This window comes from Sturnira hondurensis, unplaced genomic scaffold (assembly GCF_014824575.4).
Source record: "Sturnira hondurensis isolate 20B ecotype Veracruz unplaced genomic scaffold, ASM1482457v3 Scaffold0014854, whole genome shotgun sequence".
In the NCBI taxonomy this organism is placed as follows: Eukaryota; Metazoa; Chordata; class Mammalia; order Chiroptera; family Phyllostomidae; genus Sturnira; species Sturnira hondurensis.
The window spans coordinates 954,963-967,447 of record NW_028087485.1 but is presented as its reverse complement, the minus strand read 5'-3'; the positions used below and the strand labels follow the sequence as shown (position 1 = coordinate 967,447).

Here is a 12,485-nt window from a genome sequence, read left to right as displayed (position 1 = left end):
GTTGTATTTCAACACTCTTGAAAACAACAGGGGAAACGTTTGTGTATACTGTTCTTTATGAACGTATCTGAGTTTTCACGTTCTGTCCCTTTATTCATCCTTTGAAATGTTTTGTTTTCTGGGGTTTTTGTCCTATAGGTCTGGTTCAAAATAATATCTGTTGTTTTTCTGGCCTTTCACATTTTTTTATTCTCCTGAGTGATGTATGACTCAAATCATAAAAATTCCCGATTCTTATAAGCAAATGGAAATGGGGAAGGAAAAACAGAGTGATGCTGTGAATAGTTCTCCATATAGAGAGAGACATTTGTAAATAAGTTGTAAAATATTATAGGAATCACACACATGTTGTACCACTGTTAATTTGTAATAGCCAAAGAACTGACCGGCACATCGGTGGGATGTGCCCAGCGGGCAGTGCTCAGTGGGTGAGACGGCGTGTTGCTCGTCAGACTTGATCCCGGAGTCTGTTTCGAGGATGTTGGCACGATGACTGAAATGTTTAGGGGGAAAGTGAGGTTTTCATTTCAGATACGTAGGATGGGGAGGGATCACGGAGGGAAAATCAAAAACAGATTAGTTTCTAGGACGTCTGGGAAGTGATCCAAGACTCAGAGATATTCGAAGCTGAGAGCTGAGGAGGCCGTCTTTCTGAGAGCCCAAACCTGTCAGTTTTTTTGTGATGTGTTGTTGGGAGCTGACTTCTTTGGGTTAAAAATAACAGATCATTGCCACCTCCATTCTATTTTATACTTTTATGTTGGCTAACTTTGGTTTTTCTGTCTGGTTCTATGCTAGTATTAACACAAAATAAGTGTTGTGGTCTAGAAATTGAGATTTTATGAAGAGAACACACGGGAAGATCGAGCTTTGTGTTGAGTCTTGAGTTCCCTTCCTGAACACCTTCTCAAGTGCCGGCGCCCCGTCTTCCCGTCTCCCTGTTTTCTCAGTCAGTTTCCCTGGGGAGTGGCCCCCGAGACCTCGCTCAGCCATTACCACACGTACTCCCTCTGCCTCCTCTAACTTCCTCGCTAACTCTTTCTTCCTTAACCGTCTATGTTCATTTTCTTACCATTCGAGGCATTTTTCCAAATTACATAGGAGTGTATTTTAAGGGTAGATATCACCATTACAGTCAATTGTTCCCCTTTTCCTGTAGAAGGTACTTACAAAAACTGAAAGCTAAAATAGTTGAGAAGAGAGAAAATGCTAAATGCAGCATTTTTGAAAGGCAGACAAGTTTCTTTTACAATGTTTAAATTTTGTCGTAATGCACGCCCACCAAATTACTTGAAGAATAGGGGCCTGTGTGGACTCATCTGCTCCTGTGACATTTCCATGCAGTGAAATTTGTATAAGTTTGAATAAGTCAAAGGAGGGAAAAAAAGGCAACGTTGAAAAGCATTTTCCTTTTAAATACATTTCAATAAAATATTTTAAAATATAGATTGTTGCCATAATGGACGAGGCATGGGCTCAGTAGCTCTCTCCTGTCTGCTCAGAAAAACTCTGCCACCTGCAATGTTGGATCAGATTAGACAGGTGAAAAAGACAAACCAGCAGGCTTCCAGGAGAGTGTTTTCTTAATCCATCACGACAGAATGTTTTCTCCCTGTACTGTAGGGACCAAAACAGGTTGCCATCTTCTCCATGCCGGAGAGTTACCGAACCAATTGATGAGTTGCCCCCACGCCCTTCCTGTGCCAGAAGGGTCTGCTCAACCCTGGCGTTCAGCCCCTTTAGACGTCTTAGGGGTATTCTCTGTATTTTCAGTGTTCTCAATCCAGTTCAGTCACAGTTCTCATGTAAGGGTAGGAGTTTTCAGCCTTTAAATCACTGGGCGGGAGACAATATCTGAATTTGTGATTTGCTCCTGTTGTACGGTGCCTCTGATTCTTCAGTTGCAGTCACCCTTTGTTTGGACTTGACTCCAGTTTCCTGCATGCCCTCCGTCCTTTACTGTGTCCAGGCCCTCCCCACCTCTGAACCTCCCCCTAGAATAGCCTCACTGCCTGACATTTGGTCCGGGGTCAGATCTCCCTGTTGCGTGCATTCAGGGGCCCTGCCTTGGTCATCTGTAACACCTGTCACATTTGTGTTTCTGTGCTTCTTGGATTCTCTTTCCTACTGACCTGTAAGCTCCGCAAAGTTAAAATGATTGTGTTTCGATGACCTTCGTGTCCCCAGCACTTTATGCAGTGCCTGATGAGTAGTGGGCCCTCAATTTTTTAAATTTTATTTTTTGATTGAATGAATGTATTAGAAATGTATTAGATTATTAGAGTATTAACATGTGGACTTTATAATATAGATGTTTGAGAAGACTAGTGGCCCAGTAAGTTATGTGATTTGCTTGGCATAGAAATCAGAATTTTAAATACAGGGAGAAACAATGGAGTTTGAGCATTTGGTTCTTGAACCGTTTATCATGTGTTTGCTGCACTTTTGGTCTTAGATTCTAACACCTGCCACTGGGTGGCAGTGTTGGCCGCCAGCACGCACTTCAGCTCCAAGGCATCATTCCAGTGTCCCTACTTGGTAATTTGGTTCATTTTAGAAAAAATTAAAATCTTTTGACTCAGAAACTCATGGGTATTTTATCCAAAAGTAGTCTTTCCTGGGTTAGCCATCTAATATATTAGGACACAGTCAGTTATTTTAAGACAGGGCATAAGAGCTGTGAGTCACGACCCAATTCACAGAAAGTTCTGTGCTAACCTCACCCAGGTCCCTTCCTCATAGAGGTTGAAACGCCCTCCACCACTCGTTTGGGTGCGTCTGACTTGGATAAGCAGGACAAGCAAGTCCTGCTCTCAATCCTCGCCAACTGTGCACGTGTTGGTTCCAACTAATCAGAACCGAAGTCTGGAAAGCTTTGTGCTAAGCCTTCCACCACTCAGAAATGGTAAGGTGGAACCTCTGATCCTTGCTCATGGACGGACGCTTCTTTTCAGACTGCAGTGGTGTCATTGGCCTAAACCCTGAGTTCTTGGGACACACCTAGTCTGATGTTTACCGCTCACACAATTCATTGTTCTGCAGACATGCTGACTGCGGACGTTTAAAAATTCCCTAATGTTGATACCAGGCCTTTGCAGATTGGTTTTATGACCTAGAAAATGTTTAGAATACTTTGGAGACTGAAACAGAACGAAACTTTACTGACGATGTTAGCAGATAGGACTGGTGCACTGATGTTATCTCATTTTGCCTGTCTTCGGAGAACCTCAGGTTCAGTACACACACTAGATCCTGAGACTGCTTCTGAAACTATACATGAAAGTTACGTATACCTCTCTAAAAATCTCCTTTCTCAGCACATTTCCCCTTTCCTGTTGGCAGTCCAATTTCCGTTGCGAGATTGCCCCTCACTCACCGAGAGGAGTGTTGATGGAGGAAATGGCCAGATGCCTGTCTAGTTGGAACTCGATGTGTCAGCCTCTTTGTAGCGTTCTCTGAATTCCTCCATGGTTTTTCCAGTAAATTCCTAGTTTTCCTAGCCAGAATTAGTTCCTGTGGCCTACAGTGGAAGAAATGTAACTGATAAGATAACCCTGGGGATACAGTTAGAAGACATACCTAACTTTTCCTCCTGTCATTAGTTACATAAAGTAACAGCCGTGGATCCACAGTGTAGAGTTCTTTACAGAAAGGCGGCTTCGTAGCCTGTGTTTGATGTAGTTCCAAGTTAACTGTATATGTGATGTTTTTGATGGAGAACTGCAAAGGAAAATAAGTGAAATTTTCCCCTTTACATATGTGCCTTAATAGAAGATAAATATATATTTTTCATGATGGCATAGATTAAATATGAATTAAAGGTATGAGTCGAAACTGTATCAAAAAGAAGTCTAGATAGAGATCATATCGACTGTTCTGGGGGGTGGGGGGAGCGGACAACAGTGTGGTGATTGCAGGCTAGGGGTGGAGAGGGTGTAAAGGGGATAGATGGTAATGGAGAAAAGTACAATAGTACACGAATAAATAAATAAAAATTTTAAAATGTCTAAAATTCTGGAGCAAGATTTTTCTCCGTGAAAATCTCTTATTTTTTTTTTCCTGCTTTAAATTATATAAAGAAACTCCACTCAGGCTCATTCTTGCTTTGAGGAATCAAAGCCCACTGTTAAAATATTAATCGGTAAAAGGAACAATGCAACAGTTTCATTGTTGGCGGAGATAAAATTTTACTGCCAGGATTTCCATGCTGTGTCTTTGTACATAACAGTTACAGTTTTTCTGGTAATATCAGACATTAATGTATCAGTCTGCTCGTAAATTTGGGGGCACCTTCGGGGAACTGCTGTCTCACTTACTTGAAGACATTAAATTTTTATCCTTCTTTATGGAAACAGTGTCACTTTATAAATGTAATTTGTGTAAAAGAAATAAAAATTTTTGTACTGATTTCCATTACAAAATCAGAGATAGATTCCTTTAGGAATCACTTTTCAGTGCGAAACTATTACAATACCTGGGAAAGAAGAAAATGCAATTCAGTAGCTCTGGGATTGCTTTGAAGAAACTTCCAAAACATTTTAGTGCTTTATTATTCTAGGTTTTTCTCTTTGCTATTATCTGCTAATTGGATTTACTTGTGATTGTAGGCATTTTTTTTTTTTGCTTGGAATTTTACTGTTCTCTTTGGGCATGTAAATTTATAATATCTGATAACACTAGTCTTCATTAACTTATTTTGCCTGCAGACTTAATTATATTTAGTATCTTTGTGTATAAAATGGGGGATTGACTTAATAATAGCAAAGTTACTATTAGGGAGCTTTTATTATAGTATTAAGTACAGCCTCATTTTATATTCACAGAATCCCGTATTCTTCTAGCCGTCCTCTCATGATTAAACTGGAGCTTAGAGAAGTTGAGCAGCATCTCCAAGGTTTTACAGCTGGTATCTAGGAAAGCTGGGTTTGACTGTGTACTCATGCTCTTGACCTTTATAGCTCTAAGGTTATTTCCATCCATCCATTCATTCATTCATTCATTCACAAAGTGTACCCTGAGGCACATCATGTAGGGGTGGTAGACTGTATTAGGATTTTTCATTTTATTTCAACTCTGATGGGAAATGATTGAACTGCTTCAAAGAGAGAAACGACAAGTATGGATTTATGTTTTTAATTATTCTGGTTGCACTGTGGAGAGTTGAATGTGATGGGAAGGGGGCGAGAGTGGAAATAAAGCGACCAGTTTGGAGTCTGTTGCAAGAGTCCAGGTGAGAGGATGGTGGTTTGGAGTGGGATGTCGGTTGTGAAGGAAGACATCAGTGGCTGGCACCTGGTTGAGGTGATAGAATTTAGAAGTATTTATCATCATAAGGTACGGATACTCAGACACCAACCCCTCCCAGTGGATGCTGACCTTGGCCTGGAGCAGAGTCCTGGAGCAGGGTGCTGTGCCTGTAGCTGTCTGCTGTGCAGAGGTCTGGATGTGTCAGGAGGGGCTGGGGAACTGGGGAGGGGAGGCTGGCTGTTGGGAATGCAGGGCAGCATCTACTTCGTCTCAGCGCGTCTATGTTTGGGCAGTTGGAGATGCCGAATCCCTGCGGATCGGATGGACGTCTGTCGGGGATTTATTGGTGGGTTGGATTTAGGCTGTGGGAGAAAGAGAGAACTCAAAAATAGAGTCGAGGTCTTTGTCCTTGGCAACTGGATGAATGAAGTGCCATTTGCTGAGATGAGAAACTCTGGCCAAGCAACAGATCTGAGAGAGAGATAGTTTTGGACCTGGCAGGCTCGAGGTGACCACTAGGCATGTCATCAGACATCCAAGTGGAAATGTCACGCTGGTGGTTTGACTTCACACCTGGGATCCAAGAGAGGTGGCGGGGCTGGAGAGCTAAATCGGAGAGGGGNAGAACTCAAAAATAGAGTCGAGGTCTTTGTCCTTGGCAACTGGATGAATGAAGTGCCATTTGCTGAGATGAGAAACTCTGGCCAAGCAACAGATCTGAGAGAGAGATAGTTTTGGACCTGGCAGGCTCGAGGTGACCACTAGGCATGTCATCAGACATCCAAGTGGAAATGTCACGCTGGTGGTTTGACTTCACACCTGGGATCCAAGAGAGGTGGTGGGTTGGGGGGGAGGGCTGGAGAGCTAAATCGGAGAGGGGTCAGTGTGTCATTCTACACTGTGGTCCTAGACCAGCCCCCCCTCCCAAACCTGCCTCTCGTGGCCTGTCACTCATGCCTGAAGTTACAGCATGAGGAATTCATTTATGCTCTTTGGATCATGAAACTACACACAACCCGTGGGAAAGGCAGCACATTCAATCTTTGTGAAAACCCGCTGTAACGTGGGTTATTGTATTACCTCCTTTCCCAGGGAGCTGGGATCGGCTCATCTCGCGGAGAGCCCCGTACTGACTGTTAGAAGTCGTACAGGGGAGTGAGGCAGACCTGGCCTGTCAGAGGCCAGACTAGGCAATGGGAGAAAGTTCTTCATGGACGTGCTTTTATAAAAAGGGAGTCTTGGAAGGTCTTAAATGTAGATATCGAAGCTAGAGTTCTAATGGATGGTGAAGGCTTTGTGTCTATAAACTGTTCTTTATAGTTATCTGTGTTTTAAATTAATATTCATTTTATAAATTTATGTTTTAAATTGTTTTAGTTATATAATGCAGAAAGCTACAGATTATGACATTCAATTTTCTTTAAATTTTTAATTCTACTCATAAATCTTTCATTCTATTTATAAATGTATTAATTCAGAGTAAAATAAAAACAATCTGTATAGTTGGCTGTAGACTATTCCTCTGATACTTCCTGCAAGTTACATAAAATGTAATGAAAGAGAATTTTGACTGCGATTTTCTTTAGTGTAGAAAAATTAGATATTTTAGATTATAGAGTCAAATAAACCCTCTGGAATCCTGTTTTCTATATTAAATAATATTTAGTTTAAAATAAATGATTACATTAGCTTTTAGGATTAGTTTCCCCAAACGACTGTAACACGTTCCCACACACCTTTCGGAGGTAATCGGTGTCACTGGGTCAAAGTCCCGGCAGAGTCAGGGCCACACCCTTCCCGGGGGCCGGAACGACCCCTGTCCTGAGTTTCCCAGTTTCGGCTTCCCGGCTTTCTTTCCCTTCCTCCGCCTCCCTTCCTCTGCCTCCAAAACTCGAAGCGCAGCTCTTGCTGCCTTCGCCGCATTGCTGCTGCTTCTGGAGTGAAGCCTCCCCGGCTGCGTAGGGCCNAACACGTTCCCACACACCTTTCGGAGGTAATCGGTGTCACTGGGTCAAAGTCCCGGCAGAGTCAGGGCCACACCCTTCCCGGGGGCCGGAACGACCCCTGTCCTGAGTTTCCCAGTTTCGGCTTCCCGGCTTTCTTTCCCTTCCTCCGCCTCCCTTCCTCTGCCTCCAAAACTCGAAGTGCAGCTCTTGCTGCCTTCGCCGCGTTGCTGTAGCTTCTGGAGTGAAGCTGCGTAGGGCCCCTGTGATTCCACGTGGAGTCACCTTCGATAATCCGGGGAATTCGCCCCCCCCCCCCCCCCCAGTTCCAGACCCTTCATTTACTCCGATCTCACAGTCCCTTTTGCCAGATGGTGTAAATATTCACAGGTTCCGTTGGGTACGACCTAGGTATCTTTGGGGGGGGGGGGGGCAGGCCATTACTCAGCTTTCCACAAACTTGCTCTGAGCTGTTTTGCTTTAGGGAAGATTTCATGTATCCCGGACTCTCTAAAGGATTTTACAGGCCGTCACCCGCTGTCCGACTCTGTCAGGTGATACCCCTGCGTTATCTGATGGCACACACCCCTGTCTTTGCACGATAACTCCTTTTTCACTTTCTAGTTAGACGGTGTTTAAAACTTATAGGAAAGTTGCAAAAATAAGGCTAGCAAAGCCTATTATGACCATTTTATCCTATTTGCTTATTAATCCTGACTGGCATGATTTACAACAAATCCACATTTCCGTTTTTAGAACACCACATACAAAACTGTACCCATAACTCTATTGGTCATATACAATGCCCATCTGCTCTCATTCTCTTCAGTCCAATTGGAGGCGGGCAGACCTCTGTGGGGAGGGCCAGGCAGCAAATAGTTTCGGCTTCGCTGACGGGTCGGTCTGATCCCCGTTGCAACTATCCCCCTGTGGTGGGGTCCTGCAGAAGCAGCCACAGACAGTTCTTCAGCCAACAACACACTGTTCTCATTAAACTTGAGCTACCGACACAGGGAGTGGGCTGGGTTTGCTCACGGGCTATTGTTTGTCAACCCAAGTTAAATGAGTTCTAAGTGATTCAGAATTGTAGTTAAATTTTTTTAAAAATCAGTATGTTCCTTTCATTTCTTTGGTTACCAAAAAAATGGTTCGGAATCTTTTCACTCAAAAATAAAAAGTTTTTTATCTCCAATGAAAAGATTGCGTCATTATCAGAGAGAGAATTTAGGGTACTACTCAGCTGCACCTGAAAAATGCAGACTCATAGAAAGTAAGTTTTGAAAAGGACCTTGAAGATGAATGAATGAATGAATGAGTGAGTGAGTGTGTGGGTGAGTGAACAGATAAACAGATGAAAACTATATGTAGGCTGATGTTGCTCAAATTAGGGCTGGTTTGGAAGTTTTTAAATTTTGTGATTCAATGATAATCTAGTATTAAACTTTTTTTTCCTTGTTGTTTAAGTACAGTTGCCTCCATTTTACCCCCACCTCCCACCCTCGATCCTTCCCCCCTTCGGCTTGGTCTGTGGGTCCTTTACACGTGTTCCTTGATGAACCCTCCCCTTCTTTCCCACGTTATTCCTCTCCCCACTTCCCGTTACTGTCAGTTTGTTTTTTATTCCAAGTAAAATTTTTTGATGTAAACAAATTTAGGATCAAAGGATTGATCTCATAATTGAGTAAAAATGCCACTTGATTGTCACACCAGCCTTGGTGTTGACCGGTAAGTTGGGGCCAAGCAGTGTTCCCTATTATAGGGGAAAAAGGAAATTACTGAAGTGCGCCGATGCCTTTGTGACAAGTGAAGGTCAGGTGACCATAGCATAATGTACGAATTGAAAAGGCTTTTAAAGAGTAGAGGAAGGAAATATGATGGGAAAACTATGTTGTCAAAGTAATGCAGATATCCTCCACCCGTGTGGGAAAAGGTTCTGTAAGAATTACTATCATTTCCAACCTCAGATCAGAGATCCAGTTGGAGCCAAACAACATCATCTCTCCTAATAAATAAACACTAAGCTTATAGGTTTTATAAGTTTGTTTATATGTCCGTATAGTTTATAAATTTCTGTTGATTTTATATTTATACAAGAACTTGAAACAGAAGGAGTTTTATATCTGGTTTTCATTTGGGCATGTTTTAGCTTTATTAGAATTAAAAATCATTTGTGAGCCTTTAAGTTTGGTGAAAAAATATCTCCTTTGGGAGCATTTATCCCATCCCTGAAGTCTGAGTAATGGAATAAATTACTGAGTTGAACACAGACCTAGGCCGGCCCATCCCACAGTTTACAGATGGGGAGCCAAGACTCACGAGTGACATTGTGCATTTGCACTGGAAGAGGCAGTGTGGTCAACTTACAGTATTGGAGTTATCCTGTGCTCATGAATATGAGTTTATTGTACATAATAGGTGTATATTTTCTGTTTGAGGGTAATAAGCTTTCCCTACTGGTACCAATATTGGTTATTCCTAGTACTGCTTAGAAAAAAGATAATTTTATTTTTATGTGAGTGTAATGGTTTACACTTTACAAATGCGTTCATCTCCACTGTCTTTTAAAAATTGCATATTTGCAGTAACTCTGAGAGAGTAGGTTGCCATTCCTGTTTTGTAGATGAAGGCTTGGTAATGGGGGAGGTAAACAGACTTGCTCAGGTCACATGTGTAGGAAGTGGCGAATGGGGACCCCATTCCGACCTCAGTGCATCAGTTTCCAATGTGCTACCCTGGCGGCCGAAAGCGAACATGAAGCATTGTCTTACTTAAATGGTTCTTCCAGATGGTGATGTTCATGTGAATGTGTCGAGTCTGATTGAGTATTTAATTTGTCCCCCATAGACGTGACATTTTGTGTGAGAACTTTCCCTGTAGGTTACAGTTCAGACCCTTTTTATGTGCATTGATGGATAGGATGAGCCTTGAATTACTAATTTTCTTCATCCCTGCATTTTCTGTTTTTACAGTCCAAGTTCTTCATTTAATGTATCGTGTTGTTTGATTTTTTTTTTTAACAGGTCCTGATTGTTCTTTGAATGTTCCTTCCACTGAGTCTTACTGGATTCTGCCGAATGTTAAGCCCTTCAGTCCTTCTGTAGGCCGGGCTTCCCATAAAGCAGTTTTACACGGGAAGTTTATGTGGGTGATTGGTGGATATAGTTTTAACTACAGTTCTTTCCAAATGGTCCTGAAGTAAGTATTTTTTCCTGATCTTCACAATCTGTTACTTAAGTTGATTTTTTTTGTTAATAAGACTATCCTAAATGCTTATTATATTACTGTCCAAATTTATGAATATTTATCTTTGTGATGGGGTCTATTTGCGACATGGAACTGATTTGAAAATCTATGAATTCAATAGTTAAATACCTGTCATTGTGCATATTAGGTTCGTTTTGTAAAAACTGTCTAGAGTGCCTTTAATATATTTAGAGTAAGAAAATACTGACTTAAAGTAAGGTGAGGCCAGGCCTGTATGAGACATTATGAATCCTGACACAGTTTATTTTTTTTAAGAATGGAGTCAAATTGCTTATATAAAAATACTTTAAGTTTATCCTGTGAAAGAATTTACCTGGACTTTTTTGCTATCGACTTGTTTTACAAGCTTTTGTTGGGAGAATGGTGCTTGTGTTATAAATAGATTATTCATGCGCCATCGTCCCAGTAGAGATTGTCTGCTCAGTATTGGATGATAGAGGGCATGGATGGCAGCTCTATCTGATTTCTTTCAGCTCGTGATTGTGTTTTGTGAATGTCCAGTCATAAAGAACAAAAGAGGAGATAGGAAGAATAATGAGTAGCAGTGTTGCTTTCAGGAGTGATATGCATGGTATATAATAACTGGTGTGACTTAGGCACCAGCCAATCAGAGCTGACCCTGGACAGCCGACCGTAAGGGTGTGTACCCCCTGGGTTGCCAGGGCTAGCAGATACGTACACAGGACACCCAGTAAAACTTGACTTTCAGATAAACAACGAATAGTTTTTTTAGTATATTTGTGTCCTTGCAAAATTCTTTTTAACTTTTTGTCTCAAATATTGCATGGGTTCTACCTATACTAAAAATTATTTGTTTATCTAAAATTCAGATTTAATTGGGCATCGTGAATTTTACCTGGCAACCCTGCGTACCAAAAATATTAGCTGTATTAATTTTAGGTATTCAAAAATTCTGCTTGTAAGAGGAGATTACTTTAAAACTATGGCTGAATATGACTAGAATTAAAGTATAAATAAAATAAATTCTGTAGAGAAGGAGGAAGAGTTTTGGCAAAGTATGTAAGAGTTAGAATTCTGTAACAATATATGACAGATTAAATATAGTAGAAGGAATTAAAAGAAGTTGGTGGGATTAAAATGAATCGCTAAGATATGAAAAGAACCTGAAGAAATGAATTTTAAATGTGGAAACTGAAAGGACATTCATTAACTGTGATTAATTAAAGTGAAAAGGTTGTGAAAATAAAGTGAAATGGCTTTTGCATTTTTAATGGGCAGTTAGAAAGAACAAAGAAGGGTATGAAAGATCAGTGTGGTCCACAGAGCCTAAGACACTCTGTGGCCCTTTACAGCCATGACCTGCCAAGTGCTAATTAATGGTACCTGGCGGAAAGCAGTGTGTTGGGCGAGGATGCTGGTGGGCAGGTCGCTGTAGGTCGCTGTAGTGCTGTGAGTCTGTGGAGGGTGTGTTCGAACTGAGGCAGTTCTATATTTGTATCCTGCAGGTGTTTCTTCTAACTCCAGTGTAGGAGACAAGTTAAACGTAATGCTCAGAACAGTTTGGGGTGACCTTCCCGTTTTTTGTGAAGGGGGCTCGCTTGCCTGTCCTGATGAGTTGGAGGAAGGAAGAGAAGAGAGGAGATGAAAATGGAAGGGGAGCTTGTTAAACAAGGGCCCAGTCCGTTCTTGCTGGGGGCTTCCTTTTGCACATTTTGGCAAATTGAAGCGACTTGAGGGTGGAGTTGGATGGGGACAACCGGACTGGAATTCTGTTAGATAAGCGATTGAGAGCCACAGTTTGGAACCTCTGTTTCCATGCATGTATTTTCGGACCAGTAGAACAAGTATTAATTTTCACTTTTATCTTCTAATCCAGTAGTACTTATTTTTACAGAAGCCTCTGCCTTGCTACATTAATTCCACACAATCACAAGTGATCAGTAAACAAGATATATTTGTGCATTGGAAACAGATACTTCTTGGTTAATTTATATAATGCTGACCTAAGTGAATGTAAAAGAGTGAAAATGAATATAGAAAGCCAATGGCTTTTGTAAAAATGGAGAGAAT

General features: G+C 41.5%; 1 protein-coding gene across 4 annotated transcripts in view; it reads left to right on the top strand.

Moving 5' to 3' along the window:
• Nucleotides 1–12,485, top strand: part of ATRNL1 (attractin like 1) — a 506,943-nt gene that overhangs the window by 30,160 nt on the left and 464,298 nt on the right. For all 4 annotated transcript variants that reach the window (XM_037063826.1, XM_037063827.1, XM_037063824.1 and 1 more), the window contains exon 6: nucleotides 10,211–10,385. In XM_037063826.1, the coding sequence (XP_036919721.1) occupies nucleotides 10,211–10,385 (175 nt within the window). The remainder of the gene's footprint in view (nucleotides 1–10,210; nucleotides 10,386–12,485) is intronic.